The sequence below is a fragment of the Grammomys surdaster genome, unplaced genomic scaffold, assembly GCF_004785775.1.
Source record: "Grammomys surdaster isolate TR1022 unplaced genomic scaffold, NIH_TR_1.0 125818, whole genome shotgun sequence".
In the NCBI taxonomy this organism is placed as follows: domain Eukaryota; kingdom Metazoa; phylum Chordata; class Mammalia; order Rodentia; family Muridae; genus Grammomys; species Grammomys surdaster.
Genome location: NW_021620648.1, coordinates 342,122 through 365,219, shown reverse-complemented (window position 1 = coordinate 365,219; position 23,098 = coordinate 342,122). Strand labels below are relative to the sequence as shown.

The following is a 23,098-nucleotide window of genomic DNA, read 5'->3' as shown; positions in this document are numbered from 1 at the left end:
TTCATCCCAGCCCTTGGGAAGCAGAGGCAGGTGGATCTCTGAGTTCAAGAGCAGCCTGGTCTACACAATGAGTTCCAGAATAGCCAGAGCTACACGGAAAAACCCTGTATTGATAAACAAACAAACAAATGAAGAAAGAAAGAAAGAAAGAAAGAAAGAAAGAAAGAAAGAAAGAAAGAAAGAGAGAAAACCATAGTGCATTTATCTGGACACGTATGAAAAAGCAAACTCCTACATAGGTAGACATCCCCTAAAACCAATCCACAGGCTCTATATACCTCACACAGAGCCATAACTTGCAAAGGTGCACATGACACAGAAGACACACATCTGTGCCACATGTGTGCATACTCCCAAACACTCAACAGAGCCAGCACATGGATCACAGATTGCCACAGAACCACCACATTGACACACACACAGCCCTGGGCAAACACAGACACCCACCACACACCCCGTGCACACACACATATCATATGGAGGCTCACACTAAACAGATGCTAGCCTGAATTTATTTTGCCTCTGGGAACAGGTCCAGAACTAAAGGAGCCATGCTCTGCTGATGAAAACATCCCTCCTGCCTCTGCCACCCCCACCCCTTGCCCCAGGCAGCACACTGTCCACCGCCCCTTGAATGACTGGAGGAGGGCAGTGGAGAGAAAGACGGGGATAAGAGGAGGGAGAGGCTGAAGGTGGTGTTTTAATCTGCTTGGAGACATCCCCAAATCCAGCCCAGGTCTCTTGCTTTGCCCACCAGGAGACACCATGGGGCCCCAAGTCAGTGCTTGGTCAGGCCAGTTGACTGGATTCCCAGGCCCTGGCCCTACAGAGTGAAAGGCTTAGGGAGTAGCTAGATGTGGAGGCCCCCAGTACGTGGGTCACTAAGGAAAGGGCTGTCTGGAGCGCCTTCCTGCAGCCCTAAGGCCTGAGGCCCCCATGGAATGTTACCACAGAAACAGGGAAAATATTATAAGGAACACAATACCCGGCAGAGTCACCTGCTCACCAGGCTTCCTGCTGTGCTACCCACCCCCCATCTCAGGGCACTTAGAGCCTTCCCTGGCCTCAACCTGGGCCTCCAAGCCAGAGCGCTCCTTCCTGTCTCCCCTGGATTAGGGAAGCTGCTTCAAGCGAAAGCTCTGCCCTTCTGTGGTTCCAAACAACATCAGGGATGGCCCAGTGGGCCCCTCACTCCTAGTCCCTACCCACCCCCCAACACAGGAAATCAAGGCTTCCTGCCCCAGAGGAAGTGCCCCATCTAGTGAACAAATCCAACATACACAAATTCAAAGTCCTGGAGCTGGCGGCTACAAGGGGACATGCCTTCAAGCCCTGCCATACCCCACACTCCCCTGCAGCCTCAATACCACATCTGACTAAGAAAGAGCTCAGGCAAGAATACGTACTGCCACAGGCCGGTCTGGTTGATGCCATTCCCTGGCTGGGTGACGCTAGGCCTTGCGTTATTAGCTCATCTTTCTCTGGGGCTGTTGTCAACTTTAAAGCTAAAAGTTCTTAAAGAAAGGCAAAGGCCAAAGAATGCAAAAAAAAAAAAAAAAAGTTTTCAAAGGTTTCCTTATTCCCAGTCGTGGGAAGTGTGTCTACAGCTACACTGGGCCCACATTTCCCATCCCATCACAACTGGGACTCTAGGAACTAGAGGTGAGAACCATTATCCCTGAGATAGGGACATAGGATGCTCTCCCTGTTCCCTTACTCCCTGGTGAACACTGGCTGGTTATTTCTGATTGGTCCCTCCAGTTCTGAGCTCTGGAAAGTGAACTGAGAATCCCCTCCTCAGCCTGTCATGTTGATTTTGAGAAAAGTGTGCTTAAGTGAGGTGATATGCTTAGAAGAGAAGCCTTCTCTGCCTCAAAGCTCAGCTTATGCCCCTGAGATGCAGAAAAATACCCCTGCTACGGGGCCAAACTGAGCAGCAGGGTGTTCAGCTGCACCCTGTACCCAACCTTTCTAAAGCACAGCTCTGAGTGTCTAAGCTTGGAAGGGATATCAGAAAACTAAAGATAGAGACGCAAGCCCAGCCCCAGCAGGTTCAGGACCTGGTCCAATCTTAGTTATCTGGGTACCATACAGTGGAGCTGCTCTGTGCCTCAGTTTCCCCCAGGAGTGACTGTAAAGAAGAAAATAATGTAGTTACTGAGGGGAGACGTCAGGCTGCAGGGCGCAAGGAGGTAAGAGTGATTTGCAGCGGCTAGAGAAAAGGCTGGGTTGGTTCGAGAAGGTTGGCACAGAGGGGGGCAGGTATGGCAGCCTATTGGAGTCCTCCAATTGGAAGAGATGGGTCACCTAAGTGCAAGATAGAGGATAGAAACCAACCAAAGTCACAGACTGTAATGCCTGGGCCAGGAATTTGAGCAAAGTCTCATAAGTCTAGGTGAAAGTCTGGAGGGCTAGCTCCTGATTCCAGATGTTGAGCTCCTTCCAGGGCCACCGAGGGCCAATGTCCTATTATCACCCTAAAAATTTGGCAGGCAGAACTGGGCCTCAAGCAGATGCTGAGTTGGGATGTGGGAAGGGATAGTTAGCAGCAAGCCAACCCGCGCCAGATGATGCAGGATGCTTTGGGGGAATGCTGGACAGCCAGCAACGACAGTTAAGTGAACCAATGGCCAGCCCCAAGTCGGCCCCAAACCGGCAGCCGGTGAGAAGGAAGTGGAACTCATTAGGTGACCTGCAGGACCTAGGTTTTTCTTCCAACTTACTGGCCGAGAAATCGTAGTCGTGAAAAGACAGCTCTGCTGCCAGATTTGCCCGGGTTCTCATACTTTTCAGCACTATCAGACTGGGGGTGGGGGTGGGGGAGAGGCATCCAGCTCCCCTTCTCCCTACCTCAGTACTCAGCCTGCGGCCCCCACTTCCCCACACCTTTAAGGACACTGCCTTCCCAGTTCAGTTGGGCATGGTGTCTGTTTCTCCTCTGTGATGGGTGATCAAGGATAAGGGATGATGCTCAGAGAAATCTCCCAGCCCAGTACCACTCCAGGGGACGTTTTTCCCTCGGCTACGAGATCTGAGTAGGGCCCTGCCCGGTTCTACGAGATGGGGGGCTGATGCCCAGTCCCGCAAGTCCTGCCCCAGTTCAGTGGGTCCTAGCCTTTGCCCTCTGGCTTCCAAACCTTCCGCCCCGGAGCACCGCCCCCTCCCGGGCCTCGGCGGCCGGCCGTGCCTCCAGGATCCCGGGGAGGAGGGTGACGGGACGCCCGGCCCATGCACAGGCGGCCCCGGGCCTCCCACTGCCTCCCCGGGGCCTGTCGCTGCCCGGGAGCGGGCGGATGTGGGCGCCCCGCAGAAGGCCGGAGCCCTTCGGCCCCGGAACCAACCCGGGCCGCCAGCGGGCCAGAGCCCCGGCGAGCGGGCGCGGTCCAGGGCGCGCCGAGGAAGGACCCAGCCAGCCGGACCGGCCGGAGCCCCAGCCGCAGCCGGAGCCGGAGCCGAGGCGGGCAGCGCAGGGTGCCGCGCGCAGGGCGGGGCGGGCGGGGAGGGGGTGGCCGCCCGGTACTCACCCGCGCCGGGGCTGTGCATCCAGGGGCCGGGGCCCTCAGAGCCGGGGGCTCATGGCGGGCGGGGGGCCGGGGCGCCGGCCTCACATCCCCCCGGTCGCCGGAGGCTGCAGAGCGACTGTGAGACGGCGAGAGGAAGGGAGGGGGCCGGGAGGGGGAGGGCCCTGGCAGCCTGGCCGGCCGGGTAGGATGACAATGGAAGGAAATGCTTTATCTGAGTCTGAGAGCGGGCCAAGGGGGAGGGGAGGGAGGGGGCCGGCGCTGGCGGCCCTGGGACACACCACCCGGGCTTCGCTCAGCGGCACACAGGCTGGACGCAGACAGCGATCGCCGCTGGGCACGGCTCACCGGCCGGGAGGCAGCGCCGAACCCGGAACGCGGGACGCGGCCGGACCCGCGCGCTGCCGCCGAAGCCCCAGCCGCCGCGCGGCGCTGCGCCCCGCGCACAATTCCCGGAAACCCAGATACCTGAGTGCACGCACCCGTGCATACACAGCGTACACGAGCGTGCATCCATGTTTACACAAGCCAGGGTGGTTTGCGCTTCGGGGAGGGACTCCTGTGCACACATCTACACACTGAAGTCAACGAGGGGAGCGCTACATACAGGGAGAGCAGGGCACGCTTGGAGTCGCGAGCAAGGAATCCCAGACGGACACCCCCGCCCCATCCTACCCCTCACACACACAAGCGGGACTCGCCTCAGGAACGCTTCAGGATCTGATTTGAACCACTGCCCAGCCCAACCCCAGTGGCACCCCCCACACACACTGTCTGCTGAGGGGAGCAGAAGGGTCCAGTCTGTTCCTATTAAAAGAAAAAAGGGGGTGGGGTGAAACTTTTTTAAAAAAGAAATTTCTCAAGGGGTTTCCTTCCATCCTCTCTTCTTCCATTCCTCTCCCTCCACAATGACCCTCCTTTGCCCCCCCCTCCTGGTCCCTATGAGTCAAACTTCAGCAATGTGCCCAGTGTCCCCCAGTGCATTACAGCGGATCACAGAAATGTTCCAGTCTGTGAGTCGGAATGCAAACGCCTCCAGCCCTCCCTCAGCTAATAAACTCAGCTGAGGGCTGGCTTCGCACTGTAGCCCTCCCTGCCTCTCCCCCAATCTCCTCTTAGATGGGCGAGGTCAGATTCAAGGGTCAGGGGCTGAGGACCTTCCCAGTGTGCTTCCTGGCTTGGCCTGTCAGCCCCGTTGCCTCCAGCGATTTGGCAGGTCAGAAAACTGGGAAGGGAGAGAGGTCACCCACCAGGAACACTATGCCCCCCTGCCTGTGAGGTGCCAGCCACCACCGGAACGCAGCTTCCTTCTGGTCTCAGTCTACTCTCTGAGTCCTAGGAACTCTCTGAGTCCTAGGGAACTGAGGCAGACCTAGAGATGTGTTATCTTGGAAGCCACAGTCTTGAGTGGCCTAGAGGGACGTTGGGGCATGTTGCTGGGTCACAGCTCTAGGCTCATGCTCTCTTGTTTAGCTGCTAAGTTTAACCCCTCTGTACCTGTGGATGGGATGGGTACTGCCCTAGCAGCCATGGCCTCTGGCAGTGTGGTACCACACATGTCGATGCCCAGTGCCTCCTGGTACTTTGCTCAGAGATAGTTACTGTTAGTACTACTGCTGTAGCCAGCCCTGTGGGCTAGCAGCCAGCCCTGTGGGCTAGCCGGTCCCATCATGAACTTACCACTTCCTTGGCCTCGGCCTGACACACTCCCTAGAGCGTAAATGTCCACTCCACCTTTCTGCCTTCTATTGTTGAAATCCCTTCACCTCCTCTGAAATGTTTCATGATTTCTGTAGCCGGAAAGATTTTCTTTTCCTTCCTGGATTCTACCCGGGCACTGCTTTTGTCCGAGCCATACTGACCGTCAGCCATTTAGTCTACGAGTCTGAATCTCTTCTTTCTCACAAGCGTTCCATAAAAGGTACCGAGCTTGAAAGCACTACCTCGGCGTGGTGGCTTCCATTCCACAGAACAGCACAGAGTTCAAACTCTGAGGTCTTTCTTTGTTGACTCATGAATATTCATGACCTTCCGAGATCTTCCTCCCTCTCCTCCTCTAGACATCTCTAATAGACCCTCTGTCCAGTAATGTGTCCACTCCTCCAGACACTTGTTCATCTACTGAGCTGTCTTTCCAAACCAGAGCACTCTACTTCCAACATCTTCCATGAGGGCTATAGCCTTCAGGAAAAACAAACAAACAAACAAACAAACAAACCAGTTTATAGAAGACCCCCCAATCTCTCTTGTTATCTCTCTCCTCCTGTAACCATACATTGGCCTCACATACCTGTCTTCCTTTCCTAAAGCTGTTTCTGTGCTGAATTTCTTGTTTATTTCTACTGGTGCGGTATTCATGTGTTTGCTCGTGAAGCTGCCTTTTCTCTTTAATCTACCCACTGACTTATGAGTGGCCACAGGTCTATGCCTGCCACTAGTCTATGCTAGACACCGGTCAATGCTCACAATGCTCACTGTGGCTTTCGGCTCACACCAGAACTCACTACCTGCAAAATGTGGCAGCATGTGCAGCATGTGTGCTGAGCCGGATCCTTCATGCTGTCGGAGTCACCTATGACTCCAACATCCCCTGTCTCACAATGGACTCCCAACCATTGCTAAGTCATGTTCCCTAGTGGCATATGTTAGCCTCTGGGGACCCCTAGAGATATACCACAGAAAAATGCAGGCTGCCTCCTTCTTGCTATGGTGATTACCATGGGAGGTTTCTCAAGAGCCCTTGAATCCAGACTACTCACAGCCTGCTCAGCTGAACACAAGGTGTAAGAGACAGGCCCTGAGCCTGGCAGCGGAGGAGGGGGAGCATATGTTCACCCCAGCACTAGGGAGGCAGGGGCAGGGGTAGAGAGGCAGAGAGACAGAGGCAGGTGGATCTCCATGAGTTCAGTACTAGCCTGGTCTAACAGAGCAAGTTCTAGGACATCCAGGGCTACACAGAGAAACTCTGTCTGGGGGTCAGGGGGAAGGGGAAGGACTGGCCTTGTAGGATCTGCCTTGAGTCCTTCGAAGCTCCCCCTGCCAGGGGTCTCTGGACAACAAAAAGTCTTCATACCCTTTCTGTTTTCTGTTGACTTAAAGCCTTCAAAACCTTTTCTTTCTTCTTGTCTTTTCCTCTTGCCTTGGTCGGCTACCTCTTACCAAGTGTTTACAAATAGCCCCATTCCAGCCTTCGGACAAATATCAGGTCACTTACTCTTCTGTCACGTTCTGAAGAGTTGTTTATTTTTATATTATGCGTGTGAGTATTTGGTCTGCATGCATGTATGCATGTAGAGTGTTCGAAGAGGACAGTGGAGGTTGTCTGCCATCCTGGAGCCAGGAAGGTTTGTCAGATCCACTGGAACTTTATTTAATCTACCAACGGTTGTGAGCTTATATGTGGGTATTAGGGACTCCAGGACCTCTGCAAGAGCAGCTGGTGTTCTCAGCCTCTGAGCCATCTCTCCAGCTCCCGACCCCATTTCTTAATTATCGTTGTTATGCTCATAAATCAAATATGGCCCATAAAGGTGAAGAAACCTGACCGAAGTTGCTCAACAACTTACAGGTCATTAGCTCATTCAACAAATGCTGTTGGGAGTCTACTTAAAGCCGGGATTCAAAGTTGCAGAAAAGTATCGAGTCTGAGTGTCAGAGCACTAGAGACCACACCTGTGTGAGCCTTCCACAAGTGCTGACTGCAGCTACCCCAACCTGCACTTATTCTCACACAGGCCTCACAAAGCCAGCCAGGGTGTGCTCACTCCCCAAGGCCCCCAGGAGTCCTCAGGGGACAGCATTGCATAGACTTGGGTTGAGCCCCCAATCAAATCCCAACTGCTTTTGGACTTTTAGATTAACAGGGTAGGTTAAGTCCTCAACTCCAAATGAAGGGTTTCCTGGGACTCGAAAGAAGTAGAAGGAACAAGCCTGGGAGATGGGATGGCTCAGTGGTCAGCCTGGTGTGCAGGCGTGAGGAGGAGAGTTCAAATCCCCACAACTAGCATGAAAGCTGGCAGGTGTGACAGCTGCCTGTAATCCTAGCATTCTGGAAGCAGAGTTGGGATTCTTGGAGGAGGGTAGTCGTCGAGCTGGCTAGCTAGCTCCAAGTTCAATAAGAGACCCAGCCTCGATAAATAAAAGCGAAGAGCAGATCAGTTAGGGAAGACATCGTGCCAACCTCAGGCCTCCATATTCTCCTTCAGATGTGTATACTGGCACCTACACACATCCAAACACCAAGCATGCACACGCATGTGCACACACACACACACACATACACGCAAGCACACATACAGAATAAAATAATAAAATAAGAGGCCCAAGAGAAGGTTCAGTGGTTAAGAGTGCTGAGTGTCCTTGCAGAGAACTTGAGTTCAGTTCCCAGAATCCACTCAGGTGGCTCATAACTGACTGTAACTCCAGGTCCAGGGGCTCAGACACTTCTGAGGGTACTCTACACACCCACACCCACCCACCCCCACACACACGAATAAACCTCCTGTGTATCCCGTGCTATTCAGGAACTCTGGCTTGCATCTCTCACTACGGCACCAATGCTTTAGTGAGCAAAGTTGAAGACAGAAAGAGCAAGCCATTTGTCCAAGGCCACACTGCCAGCAAGTGGCTTGATCCTAGTCTATCTGACTCAGAGCCTGTGTACTCTAGCGAATCCAAACTGTAGAGACCCATGCCAGGGTCTCTTGCTCTGGTGTAGCCTGGTTACTTGAGGTTTCTGTTGATCTCTGTTTGTCACTCCAGATAACCGGTTTCCCATCTCACCGAACCCAGCCACATGGACTCATCTTTGTCCTCCATCTTTCTCCGCTGCATTGCATAGGCAGGGTCAACAGGCTGTATGAATATTCTGGGTAAAGTTGAGGGTGTGGCTTAGGGGTGCAAGCACTCTGGTAGACCCTACCCTATGAGTTCACCTTCTAAGAGACAGGAAGTGTTACTGTGTCACTCGGCTTGAGTGGAGTGGTTGGATTATAAAGGCTGTGTGTGCGGCCATGGCTCTCCATCCAGATAGCTCAGGCTGGGAGGGCTAATGACTTCGGGCAATGGAACAGGCTCAGAACTACCCAAGTCTCTTCCCTCTTCCCCTCACCTCCCTCCAGAGTCAACAAAGGTGATGTGGTTTCTCTTGTGGTCTGTTGCCCTAGACACCTGCAGCTCTGAATATACGTTGTGTCTGTGTGCTGGCAAAGTGGTGGGGAGATGCAGGGAGAAAGCACTGGGACAGGATGGGGAGGGGCAGGAAGCCAGGGACCATCTCTTCAACCCCAAGTTGAAGAGGAAACTAGTGCAAATGTTAGCAGAGGTTACCCCTTGACGACCCCCACAAGGAGCATAAGGAAAGAGCTGGAAGAGAAGCATTGTCAATCTCAGGATCCTGGGCTGGGAGTAGGGAAGCTTAAGTTCTGGGTCAGTACAGCCAGGAACTTCTTGGGTGCTGTCTAAGCCTCTGTTTCCTGCTCTGCAAAACAGCAAGACCTTGGCTACCTACTTCACTTGGCTCGGCAGAAATCACATGAATAATATATGCAAACGTTCACACCACCGACTTGTAGTTTGTATCGTTGGATGGCTTGAACAGTGCCAGTGTAAGCTTTAGAACTTTTGTCACGAGGGTGTGTGAGCTGGTATAATTGTTTATTGTAGTTCCTGGATAAACCATACACACCACACACACACAGACACGCGCACACACACACACACACAGACACACACACACAGAGGAATGTGGAGATGAAGAACATTAAATATAAAAACAAAAACACAATGTGTTGAAGAAACCAAACACACAGAGCATACTTGAAAACCTCTCACAAAGCCAGCTATGTGAAATATCTCTTGGTTTACATGATCTTGGCTCGGTCACAGCCTCTTGGGTCTCAGTTTCCCCCCTGCCGCATGAGTGACTTGCTCTGGATCATTGCTCCTTTCCTCTGAGTCTAAAGTCATTTTCCGATTCTGTTATCCCAAGTGTTAATGAGTACGTGGCAGGGAGGAGAGGCTTCAGGTCTGAGAAGATCAGTACTGAGAGCAGCCTGGATACAGGAAGCAAGTCCTGAACTGAGGGAGCCTAGAAGTGTGAATCAGTGGGGGTGGGTGGGGGTGACATTCCAGGTAGGGAGAATGGCATGTGCAAGGGCGAGGCTAGAAAGCTGAGGGGTGGCAAACAGATTAGCGAGGCTCAAGAATGAGGTTGGCAAGGGCTGGAGGGAGCCTAGGGAGGAAGTCGGGAAGGGGCAGTCCCCAGGCTGAGCTGCTAAGCTGGGAAAGTGGGGGAGGAAGGTGGGTGGGGGAAGAGACTCTCTCAGCCCAGAAATTGATGCCAAAGCGTATCTAGCCAAACTCCAAGTCACCCCTGCCAAGAGGACTCACCCACCAGAGGAGGCACTTCCCACCCCTCCCTGCTCTGCTAGCTTAGTCCCACCCCCAGCCCCCGAGGTGAGCCAGGACCCCTGAGGCCAGGGCCTCCTTCACCAAGAAGCAGATGGGGCACCACCCCATCCTCAGGGCAATAATGCAGCAATAAAATAATAATCACGGGCAGGAACTATGACAAAATAAATTGTCTTCTACCCTCCCTCTGATAAAGTAGGTCCCACAGCAAAACCTCATAGTGTGACTATTCTATTTACTAGACCCTGCTTTTTTTGAGCTAGAGGAGATTGATAAGGTCACCTAATGTACAAAGTCTCCTGACCGCACATGACCTTAAAGCTATGAAATCCTCCTAGTCCCCCTGGGATGCTCTGAAACGCTCAAGCCATTGGAAAGTCTGCTTTAGTTTGGGGCTCTCAGATCTAACCCACACCATTCCTTACAGATAAAGAAACTGAGGCAGAAGGGGAGATTGCTTGCCAGGGGCAACATGGTTAACAAGTGGTGGGGCAGGGAGAGGACTCCAGGCTTCTAGGTCAGTACTCCTACAAGCCAACAGCCCAGCCCTGGCTGCCAGTGCCAGTAGAGATTACGGTCAGGGAGGCAGCCACTGGGCCATACTCTAATCATGAGAAGAAATCCATCTGAGTTGCAAAATACCTTTCTGCATCCAGTTTGTAATTACTCGCTCCAATGGGCCCCTGCAGGGACACTGTGGTCCACCCACTGGCCTGCTTGACATTGGTCATTGGCCTTGTCATATCTCCCAGCATGACCCTACTGGTTCCTCGTGGTTGCACTGACTGGAGATCCGTACAGATCTCTTCTTTGCGGGCCATGGTCTCAGAATGTCAGGAGAGAGGAAAAGAGGTCTTGCCCAGTGGGGGCGCTCTTTTTTTCCCCCTGGAAGTGTCTTTTAAAATGAATTTTAGAGTTGTGTTTGTGTGTATCAGTGTAGTGGAAGCCTCAAAGAGAGCAAGGTCGGGGGGGGGTGAGCTCTTAAGGCACCCACCAGAGCAGACTCCTCTTCATCTGCTCACAGGAACATCTACTGTCGCATACTTCAGGAAACCCTCGTAGAGTCAGGATGAGCTGCCGTCTACCATAGAGGAAGCCATCATCACCCAAAGAGAGTACAGTATAGTCTCAGAAGAGAACTTGAAGCTCAGAAGGATACCCACCACAACAATGGATGCCAGCAACGGGGGCTACAGAGGAGGTAGTGGCCTACACATAGGGCTCCACTAGGTCACCAGGCCGTTGTGGGTTGGATCAGGGAAAGTTGGGTTGGAATCACTTGCCCCTTGGGCCCTGGTTATCAGAGGGGAGCTTAACAGTGAATCTAGCAGTCTCTACCCTGCCAGGTCCATCTCTCCTGCTGGGCCAGGGCATCACGGTAAGTAGGCAGGGGAGGCTCAGTATAGACAACCAACGCCTCTTTAGGAGCCCTGTAGAGTTCTCCCTGAGCATTTGAGGATACATAGAGGACTGTGGAAAGACATGGAGGTGCTGCACTGTAGGCAAGATTTGGAGGCCTGGGCTAAAGTTGGTCTCTCCTGCAATATGTAAGGCATATTGTTTAACCTGGAGGAGGTTTGGCTCCCTCTCTGTAGACCAGAGCCAGAAGTGCTGCCATATTAGGGCTGCGGAGATCAGGACATGCAGTGCTGAGTGAGCACAGTGCCTGACGCATGCTGTGCTGTGCTAGGGCTGGAGGGAGCTAGGGCCAACATCAGGAACAGAAGAAAGCTTCTTGTATCTTCTGTCTCCCTCAGTCCCTGGGTCTCCCCACAAAGTCAGTATCAGATGAGTACTGAACTAATTTTGCCAGCGAATCAAGTAGTGTCTGTAGGGTCTTTACTCCAGAGGGGTATACAGGGTAGCCTCGGAAGGTTAGTGAAATAGAAAAATTGATACAATGTTTCTGACCCTCCTGAGATACTCCTGGGTTTTCTTGGCCTTGAAGGGAGCCTGGGACAGACTCAGGGGACACCATATGAACTGTAGAAGGCTCCTGGCGTCTTCTCCAAAATGTGGCACTGCACATCTGGAGTGATCTGCGCATCTGGCTGCATCCCTGGGGCAATGGCCACAGCTGCTGACATTTGAGGGAGGAGAGGGCCAGTTCCTCGGCAGGGCCTAGGGGGCTATAAATAACCAGCTAAGAGGGCCGAGGGAACCAGGTTGACCTTTGGGGGGCAGGAGCTACAAGCAGTGTCCCCCCTCCCACTTGGATCCAGAGCCAAAGTTTTAGCAAAACAGGAAGAGGCAGTTGCTGGGAAAGTAGGAGTGGCTCCCCTTCCCCCACTTGCCTGGAGCCTTAGGATCCCAGCCAGGACCTGGGAGAGGTGGAGTCAGCCAGGCTGGAGGGAGGGGCAGCCTGCGCAGGCAGATGAGTCTTGTCCCTGCCCTCCTGTGGCTCAGCTGGGCACAGACAGGAATGAGAAGGGAAGCCTAGTGGTGTGCGCTTGTCTCCTCTCCACCTCCTTCTCTTCCCTTTCTATTCTCCACCAGCGGACAAAAAGGTTAGGCATGGAGCAAGCACCAAACGTGCCTAAGATGCAAGTCGTGGGTTTGGAGGTCCAGGGTCAAGGTGAGCTCACCTCCGTCTCCATCCCTAATCAGCATGTAGGTAGGCTGAGACTAATTTCAAGTGGGTGAGAATGGGGACTCCAGACAGGAGGAAAGACACCTCCAGCCTTCTGGAAAGGAGACTGAAGAGGGGCAAAACCTGGTCCAAGAGGAATGGTGGAGGACTGACCTGTGAGCTGGAGGAGATAGAAAGCTAGGGTAGTCCCTTGGAGCTGTACATAGGGCAGACTCCAGGAAGCTAAGCTCCAGCTCAGAAGCAGCCAGGCTGGAGGAATTTTTCAGCTAATGTATTGCTCTGTTTTGTGTGTAGGAGGCTGGGTACTGACAGTCTGCAAGCATCTAGTAGGTGCTTTGCCTGGCCCACATCTTTAGCTAGCTTGGTATTCAAATCCATTGGGTCATCACTGGCTCCTTAGCCTTTAGTCTATGTTCCCCCGCTGGATAGTCTAGACCAGAACCATTCAGTAGAAGCAGAGTAAAGGCAGTGTAACTTTGCATATTCTAATTGTCATTCCTACAAAATAAAAAGTAGATGATTAATAGTATATTTACTTAATATATATTTGAAGGCACCATTTCATATCATCGAAATAGAAAATTATTGTTTTCTTCTTATTTTTTTTTCCTACGGAGTCCTTGAAATCCAGTGTGTATATTTCGCTTACAACGTATTTCAGTCTGACTGGCCTCTGTGTCTGTGGCTACTGCACAGGTTAATGACTTCGAACTTAAGCCCTTTGTCCCTTAGAAAGACCCCAGGAGGTAGCCTGCGAGGTCAGTGTCATAGGTTTATTGACTCTAATAGAGTGGCTATTCGTCTCTCTAGACCTGAGATTAGTTTTAATACATATGCAAGCAGGGAAACTGAGTCACTGAGCAGCTGGCATTCTCATCCCTTTCCCAGGCCTCTTCCTCTGGGCTGAAGATAGGAAGGATCACACTTCCTCTTGAAGAACACTAGCCTGGGTCTGGAGAGATGACTCATCTGCTAAGAGTTCTTGCTGCATTTGCTGCCCTTCCAGAGGACCCTGGTTCAGTTCCCAGTACCCACATGACTGCTAACCGCCACCTATAACTCCAGGTCCAGGGATCCAATGTCTTCTTAACCTCACAGGCACCAGGCATGCATGTGCTGCGCTTAAATTAAATGTATATAGGTAGACTAATGCAAAGAAAGTAAACAAACCTTTAAAGATGAATGATAGCTTCCATTTCCTCTTTCCCTTCTCCAAATAGGCTCACTCAGGTAGAATTAGGGAATTTGGGGTCTGGGAGATAAATTTGTGGGGAAACATGTCAAGCTATGGACAGGTTTGAGGTGCTCTGAAGATAACCAGAAGATACAGAGCAGACAGTTGTTCTCTGAAGCTCACAAGAGGAGACTAGATAAACCAGGAGGCTGAAGAATGGAGGCTGAGAGGAACAGGCCGAAACCGAAATAAAGCAAGTAATGTCAGGTCAGCATCCCGAGAGAGGAAAGAATGCACAGGAGAGATTTGTAGTCATTCTGCTGTCGGCTTTTAAGACCTTTCCCACAGAGAGAGCACACAAATTGATAGGCAGCCCCAAAGCATTGGCAGACTGAAGTTCAAAGCACAGAAAAAGACTCTTCAGGGAAAGAGGAAATGCATAAAGTTAGGGGGATGCTAGCACCAAGGCGCTCGAAATAATGCCAATCAAACAAAGAGAAGGCAGGTGCCATTTCAAACGCCAGTGGGGCTGGTGGCATGTGCTCGCTGTTAGCGGCAGCACCGCCTTTGAAGTCAGCTTGGTAGTAGATGGTGAGAACTGTGAGATGTTTTGCCCCCGTTGCTCAGTTACCCCACCCAAGTGCGCTCTAAGCCAAGTATCTCTTGTCAAAAGTTAGGGAAGGAGGCAGAAGAAGTACACAGTGACGTTCACTCTCGAGCTATTCGTAATACGGAAAATTTGAAATAATTTGAATACACAGTTGGAAAATGATGAAGTAGAGGATGGTATTTCCACTTAGTAGAAAATTATAAAGCTGTTAAAAAGATGTTTATGAATGTGATATACCGTCGTGGGAGAATACAGAGCCGTGGGTGCCCTGTGATGGAAACTGTATTCAAGCATAGGAATGGAGCGGGGTGGAGAGTACACTCAGCTCGACATGGTTGGTGCACACTTGTGATGTTAGCGCCCAGGAGCCTGAGCCAGAACAGTTCCAAGTTCAAGGCCAGCCTTGGCTACATGGAAAGACCCTTTCTGAAATGGAAAGGGGAAAATAAATAAATACAAAGAGGAACAGTTAATGGGGCTATGGGGCAATATGAGTGTACTTTCTTCTTTTCAGTTAATACCTGTTAACACCATGGAAGCAGGATGAAGACTCATCAAAGCCTGCATTTGGCTACAAGAGATTATAGGTCCATTCACCCAGAAAGTCAGTGTCTTCAGCTCAATCCTCAGAGCCTAGCAACATGGACTCAAGCTTCATTCTCTTGATGTGAGAAAGTCCACACAGCAAGGCTGATTGGCCCAGAACTCACCCAGACTCCCTGCAGGGTCCTAGGATGCACTGACTGACCTTAGGCAGAAAACAGAACTTCGTTGTCCCATCTGTTACTATTGAGGACAAGGCCATGGTGTGAGTTGAGAGGGACAGGGCAGAGCAGGTACTGAGGACCGGTGGGTGTGTCACTGTCTGAGTAGCGGCTACAGAAAGATTAGGGAAGGGTTGGGGGATTCACCAAGGAGCTGAGGAGATGGGAGGGTTACACTGCTCTGGGGGAAGGGCTGGCTGGTTGTGGTTGACCACCTGCTGTTTCACATCACCCTGAAGGTGACAGGAGATGTGTGTGAGCCATCACCTCACTGTTCCCCACAGGAACTCTACCTGGGCCCCCACCTACAGACACCATCCGGCCTGAGAAGACTTGGGTTCGTCCCCGCTCAGCCGCCCTCTTACGACAGACACATTGGGGCCTTGAAATAACACATCTTTATTTTCACCACCCTTTCCACATCATTTGCCTGTGATTCATTTGTTGTCAAGAGGACAACCCCCAGGCGCCTGCTAGTCCTGGTCCCCCGCTAGTCCCGGCCTCCTAGTCTCCTGTTCCAATGCTTTCCCCCTTACAATGCCTTGTGGCCACCAACATGCTCGGTGGGAGCCCCTCTTCCTACATATAGATGTGGCCTGCACTCAGGGTTGGGGTGAAGGGGCTGAGGCTGCTCCATACATTCTCCTATTTCTCTGCCAAGACTTTGGGCCTCAACCCTGGTTTCAGGTAGCTCGGATGGGAAGACTTTGAGGTTGAGATAACCTCAGAAATACAGGAATCCCTGGGAAAGGGACAGTGAATTTCTTGACTTAGAAACAGAAGATGTAGAAACCCCTACTCCTTCCCCCACACACCCCGCCCTGTCCCAGCTCCGGAGGCTGTGCTTTTCTGAGAGCCCCCACCCCCTCAGTGTATCTGGCTTGTTCTTCTTCTTTGTACCTTAAGGCCTGGACTGGGGTCCCTTCCTCATCACTGTGTCCAATTGTCACAGACTGTACATTTCCATCCTGTGTATCATCTGTACATGCTGAGCCGGGTCGACTCTCACGCCATCTTTTCCCGCTAGAGCTTTGAGTCTCATTGACACCCCCCCCCCCGGGTATCTAGGTGCATCAGAAGCTAGAAGGTAGAACAGCCAGGGGAGGAAGAGGGTGAGGGGTGAGGAGAGGGTGGGAGTGGGGTCGGGTGAGGGGAACTACTGTGGTTGGGTTATCTGATGTGGGAGCCAGGTGTGCAGCTTCAGGGCTCTGGGGTGGGGGAGAGCATCCTGAGAAAGGAGACACGGAAGGAGCGACAGCAGAAAGGCTGACTTGAGAACCCTGAAGGAAGGAGCAGACAAACTCTGTCAGAAGCCCTGGTCATCCAGGGTCTCCTAGATACTGGGGTGTCTCCTTCCTCACCAGCTTCTTCATTCCCAGAGAGACAGGCAACCTCTTCTTAATAAATGTGGCAGAGGGAGGGGTGGCCATGGAGTCTGTGGCAGTGGGGACAGGTCTAGCCTTATCCCGAATCAGAGCGGTTGAAGACAGTTGCTGGTCTTGTCATCTCGGTTGGGGGTTATGGGTGGAGAGGGCTTTGTGGGAGGAGATAATGACAAGAAGATAATAGTGCCCAGGGACAGATACCCCTCGGCAAGTTCTCCACTACCCAATCCTCCAGCCTCTGCAGAGCCTGCCCCTGCTCTGATTCTGGAGAGCACATACATGGCACCGGGTGTGCCCAACTTCCAAGTCTGGGTTACAAGAGCGTCTTAGAGGGTGGAACTTGTGAGTTTCAGCTCCAGCCTCCTCCGAGCCTGGTTTGGGGGAGGAGCTAGTGGGAACAGGTTGGAAGGAAGGCGTGAGTGGGTAGTGGAGAGCATCCATCCATGGGACTGAGGAAAACACCACAGGAAAGGCTGACATCTCTCAAGCACTTACTGGCAGACTAGGCACGATTCTCGGTGCTCTGCTTTTAGTTATTGAGGTGCCTTTCTTCAGGGAACAGTGACAGTTTTTACAGAAGAGACAGAGAACATCCCTGGAGTACAGGTGGAGCTAGGTCCCATCCTGCCCCCTGTATGCCATTTCTGCTGCCTTAGACAAAGCTGCCAGGCATCATGCCACAATTCTTCCTTATGTTGTGTTTGTAAAGACTCTGTGTTGACTGACATTCATAGGTGAGCAAACCCAGGGTCTGACAGCCCAAGCCATTTCCCCAAGGTCACTTAGATGCTAACAAAATGGCTACCATTTTTCCCCCTGAGTCGGAGTTTCTCTGTGTAACAGCTCTGGCTGTCCTGGGCTTGCTTTGTAGAGGAGGCTGGGCCTCAAACTCAAAGAGATCTACCTGCTTCTTCTTCCCAAGTGCTGAGATTAAACTACCATGCCCAGCCATCTTTTAAAACAAAATATTATTGTTGTTACTACTACTACGATTACTATTATTATTATTTTATTATTATTATTATTATTATTTTGAGACAAGGTCTCATTGAAGGCCTGGAGCTCCGTATATAGACAGGTTGGCCTGGAACTCACAGTGATCCACCTGCCTTTGCCTCTCAAGTGCTGGGACTTATTTGTGTAGGAGAGAGTCGGGGGGGGGGCAGCAGGCACACACACTTATAGTGCAAGTGTACTGCTGAGAACAGCTTATGCGATTCTGTTTTCTTCTTCTATCATGTAAGTCGCAAGGGCTGGCCTCAGGTCATCAGGCCTGATGGCCATCTCGTTGGCTCAGGAAGAGGAACTCTTGAAGCCCATGCCTTCATTCACTAATTGGCTTTTCTGACCAAGACAGGGAAGACAGGTGGAGAAAGGGCTGATGAGACCACAGAGCTTATCTGCCTAAGTGGTCCTCAAGGCCCAGTATCATGTTCAGCCTAATGTAGGAAGAGCTGTAATGGGCATTTACCAACTAAACCAGCAAACAAACAATGAATGGAGATCTTCCAGGACAAAGGATTGTGTAGGTATTGTACATTAGGCTCCTCCAAGACTAAAACATTTCATTCTCCAGGGGAGCTCCTTAAGAAGGGAGGTAAACAACAACAAAACAGCTTCAGGAAGTCCCTGAAACTGACCAGATTCACTATGTCCCTCCCTGCCAGGGTTCTAAGAGAACTCTCAGGCAAAAAACGGCTACCAGAAAGAGGCAATAATCAGTAGAGCTGCTTAGGAACAGTTTAGGCCAACTGAGGCACCTGGAAAGGACATTCTCCAGCTTGTTGGGTTTCCTGCAGGTTGAGTGTGTACTCCAGGTAGCTTTGTGAACTGTCACCTGTGCTAGGGTGGACTTTGGTGATGGAGCTGTCTTTGAGTTATTTCTGCTCCTGTATGTAACCCTTCACCCATATGCCTGTAAGTAACTTGAATAAAACTCATTGGTTCACCAAGGTGGACTTGGGTGGTATCTGGACTTTGTCTGTTGTGGGTTCCTTATCTGGGGTAAGTAGATGTATGTGAGGCATCTCCTCAGGAAAAGTTTTGCAACACAACAGGAGCCACTAATATGCCATCTGCCACCCTCTTTGGTCTCTGCTACAGCCCCTAAAGCCCTTCTCTGTAAACACAGCAGAAAGCAGGGAGTCCCTCAGGGTGGGGTTCTTATCAGGGAGGAAGTGGAGCTGGCTTCCCCCATCTCTTTTTTATCATTTCCCTCCATCCCCTTTTTATCACCCAGGGATGATTCAGAATCCACTCCCTTGACCCTCTAGGGCTCCTGGGTGGGAGAGGGCACTGGGGTAGGGGCAAACACATAGGACCTAGCCTTTCATGCCTGATCTGGTTGCCTTCAGCTCTTAGACCTTGCCAGGGGTCTGCTGTCAGAATGGCTTGATCTGTCTGGCTGTGCTAGAAGGCAGAAGGAGAAACGGGTAGCCAGGCACTGCTGACCTGGGTGGAGCACCTATTCTTTTGGCTGCCTAGTTGTCACAGGTGTTCACAGATGGCTGCTGGGATTTCAATTAAATGGGTTTGGGTGAGGTCGGTATGGTTCTTTGCAGAATCCTGGGACTGGATATCAGTGCAAGGGGAAGAAAGGAGAGTTCTCCTTTGGGGTTTGGATTAGAACTTTGCCCTGCATCCTAGGGCTGCCTGGGATTTCCCTTCATCTTCTTTTCTCAGCAGGTGAGGACCTAGGAGGCTGGGCCTTTCTCCCTGGAGTCCAGCATAGAGGTGATTTACAGCTTGGAACTGAATACTTGACTTTCCCTTCTTGGGTGTCCTGGATATCATAAGCCTGGATTCTGACCCTGGGCTCAGACGTGGTCTAATTCTACAGGTATTTGTATAGACTTGGGGTATGATAGTTGGGCCCGAAGAGCATTGACAAGCTACCCACATTCCTGCAGAGGATCTAATCTTTCCAAACATTCTCTTTACCTGCCTCTCCCTCACCCATGCTGTCTTCAACACTGAACCAAAGACTTCCCAACTAGTGCACAAAGGCTGACCTGCATTAGAGTTAGACTCGGCTCTATCTCCTTCAACACCTACTTAAGTTTTGTGAGATTCAAGGCCAGGAGAGGCATCACGAGTGTTAGATGGGGCTGGAGAACTAGCTTAGAGGTTAAGAACACTTGTCCTTACAGAGAAACCATGTGTGATTCCCAGGACCCACGTTAGCTCACAGCCATTTGTAACTCCAGTCTCAAGAGATGCGATGCCCTCTTTTGACTTCCCTGGGCACCAAGTATGTCCGTGGTACACATAGACACATGCAGACAAAATATGCCTACATGTAAAACAAGTCTGAAAAGAAATAGAGACTACTGGAGGACAAACAGAGGAGCCAAAGGATTCGAGCAGCCTAATACAAATTGTAAGATTGATATGAATATTTGGATACTGGATGGTTCAAACACAGATCTGGTCAAATAGAAAGGAAAGGAGATGCGGCAGAGGTTTGATGAAGAGGTAGTGGGCGGGCATGTTGGATTTTAAGCCACATGCATTTAACTCTCCACTTTCCCCAAGTTCAAGAGAAGGATTGACATCTGCATAAACATTTCCATTTCATTTTCTTGCAGGGACCCCAGCAAAGCGTTGGTTGATTGGTTGGTTCGTTTTGATACAAAGCTCCAGCTCTCCTGGCCCTTGGAATCTTCCTGTCCCTGCCTCCAGGGCATTGGAATTACAGACCTGTGACTACAAAACTTTTAAAACTGGATACTCACTGTGGAAAAACAAATATCTTCCCAACCTTCACAGAAGCAGGCAGTCCATCGCGCTATGTTCATCCATCCACGTGTTTGGGTCTACGGAAGCCCTACTTTGTTCCAGTCTGGTAAGCAAGCTCGAAACGCACGCTGCCCTTCCTTCTATGGTATAGTGAAAGTGGGATTTTTACCCAGAGCGGGCAGGTGGAGTGGGGCAGGGGTGCAGGATGGCAAAGGTCAGGAGAGAATCTGGGAAAACCATAAAGTCTGAGCTGGAGATTTAAGGAGAAAACAGAACTTGTCTTGTTAGGGAAGTATAAGGGTAAAGAACAAGGAGGGGTGTTCTTCAGGGGGCAGCATGCAGAAAGCATACAGCATAGGCCCTGAGGGGTAGACTCGGGGCCCCTGTGGGTCTCGGAGACCCTGAAATAGCAACTGTTCTCAGTTCCTTTCATAATAACACTACCAAGATGCTCTTTACCTTTTTATTCCTATCCCTAAGTATTCCGTGCCTCTCCTCCCCCAAAGACGCTTCTGTGACTGCTTGGGGTATCTCACACCAGGTTGAATGCAGAAGCTGATGGAGTCCAGCTGGCTTCTGTTAAGTCCAACGCTAGAGAGCTTTGGAAAGCAGTATTCTCCGTCATTAAACTAGTGCTGCTCCAAAGAACGGAGCATTTTAATAGCAATCGCTTAAATTCATGTCAAACAGATTCATTTTATTATATTTAGAAAGGTGATAACATGTACTCTAAATTCCTCAGTTTTGATTTCTAATATCATAAGTATTGCCATATTTTGTTTTCTTTTTGGATACAGTGTCTCGTGTAACCCAGGTTGGTCTCAGATTCTCAGTGTAGCTTAGGCTGGCCTTGAACTCTTGATCCTTCCGCTTCCATCTCCCACGTGCAGGGATTACAGCTATGTACCATCACACCTAGCAGCTAGATACAATTTGCATAAGCAGAAGCTCTTAGGTCTCCTTCCTTTTTGAGGCAAGAGAGTCCTCTGGCTGAGCGTCTGAGAACTGCTGGACGGCAAGCTCCAACACGCACAAGGACAGAACTGGAACCTGTTGGACACAGCAGTGGCTTGATTAGTTTCAACATTTGGTGCAGAAAAACAAGGACCCTGGAGAGAGGAGGTGGGATTTACACTGCATGCTGGGGTGCGAGAGCGTGAAAACGTGGCACAACCAAAACCAACGGATCAGTTCTGGGTCTTGAAACTTGTGCGGTGTCTTCTTTCTCTGAGCACATGCTACCTACTGTTCACCTCTGGTATGGGTGCGATCCATGGGCCATGACGTCCGGGAACGGGGAGTGCTGTCTGTTCGTTTCCTTTGTTTATTGTTTTGTGGGGATGAAGTTGGAAAAGAAAGGACTGAGCTGGAAGAAATTGGCGACGGCAGTAACTGTAGCTCTCTGTATCTCAATTTAGATTTGACCCCAGGCCGCCAACTGTCTGGTAAGGTTGAGTCCAATTTGGCTTATTAAGTGGCTCACCTGCCCTCTGGTGGTCAAATGGCTCGATGACACAGTTTTTAGACTGATAATTAGGGAACAGAAGAGGCTGAGATCTGAAGAAGAGGCCTTTATGGTAGATGGCTATGTGCCAGTTACTGTGATGATTTTTTAAAAGACTTATTTATTTTATGTATATGAGTACACTGTAGCTGTCTTCAGACACACCAGAAGAGAGCATTGGATCCCAACACAGATGATTGTGAGTCACCATGTGGTTGCTGAGAATTGAATTCAGGACCTCTTGAAGAGCAAACAAGTGCTCTTAACCGCTGAGCTGTTTCTCCAGCCCTTGTGATGAATTTTTACACAAGTCATAGTATAGCAACAGTAACCCTTCAAGGTGGCTACTGTTACTGCTGCCATTTATAGAGGAAGAAACCAAGGCTCAAAAACATCATGTAACATCCTCAGGACTGGGTGTAGTTTCCGCCTTTAACTGTTACTGTAGCTTCCACTGCTGGTGTCTTAAATGGTCTGTTTGTGGGTCTGTGCTTAGAAACTTTTAAAGAACACACAATCAACCTTATGGGCAGCCTGAGGCTTTGCTCTCTCTTGGCACAAGTAGATCTTAGAGGACACAAGTACAGGATCTTGATCTTGGGAGGTGTCCAATGTGCTGGGGTAAAGGGAGGGAAACACCATCAGGTGCCTTCAGCAAAAGGATCTTGGGGCCTTGCTGTAAGGTAGTAACTCCCTCTAGTGGTGGATCTTAAGATAAATCTCCAGCTCAGATTATTCTGCTGGGAGAAGCTCAGAGAACCCCGTGGAGGGGGATATCTGCTTCCCCAGATCCGCAGGGAAGCAACTGGGATACTTTTACATTCTCTTCAAGCTGGAACAGCCCTCTGAAAAAGGTAAAGAAATATCCTCTACTCCTACCAGCCCTTGGCATATCTCAATGTCATGTCAAGGTCACCCCTAATTCTGAGGACAGCCTGCACCTAATGGCTCTTTGATGTAAAAGTGGAAAAAAATCTTTCTCAACTTGATGTCATCCAAAGGCCAGCTAACTCCAAGTTCCCTCTGAGAGGCATTAGGATCTTCGATGGAATGTTTCTCAGCCCAGCCTCACCCTCTGTCTCAAGCTACCTCTCAAGATCTCTCTCCAGTATGGAGAAGACCTCTCTGGCCTTCAAACTACATTTTAAGGTATCTTTCCTTGGTCCTCACTCACAACACTGCCCCAGTATGTGGGGCACAGAGACTCAGAGCTGATGTCTGGAGCATCGAGCCCAGCCCACAACATCTCCCCTCTCACACCACCAGGAGGGTTGAGCTTGAAATTAGTTTGTGCTGTATAGTAAGTTCCAGGTCAGCCTGTGGCATATGGTAATTCTCTGTCTCCAAAATATACAGCACTAGGGAAACTGCTTGGGATAGACCATCCCTGCCCGATGGTAC

The 23,098-nt window shown here is 50.8% G+C and overlaps 1 protein-coding gene across 4 annotated transcripts in view; it reads right to left on the bottom strand.

Moving 5' to 3' along the window:
- Hdac7 (histone deacetylase 7) overlaps positions 1–3,933 on the bottom strand; it is a 38,195-nt gene extending 34,262 nt beyond the window's left edge. For 3 of the 4 annotated variants that reach the window (XM_028789378.1, XM_028789379.1, XM_028789383.1), the window contains exon 1: positions 3,525–3,564. In XM_028789378.1, coding sequence (XP_028645211.1) covers positions 3,525–3,543 — 19 coding nt within the window. In that variant the 5' untranslated portion in view covers positions 3,544–3,564. Of the gene's footprint in view, positions 1–3,524 lie in introns of all 4 variants that reach the window. The other variant, XM_028789382.1, reaches the window with a different exon arrangement.
- Between the last annotated feature and the right edge of the window lie 19,165 nt (positions 3,934–23,098).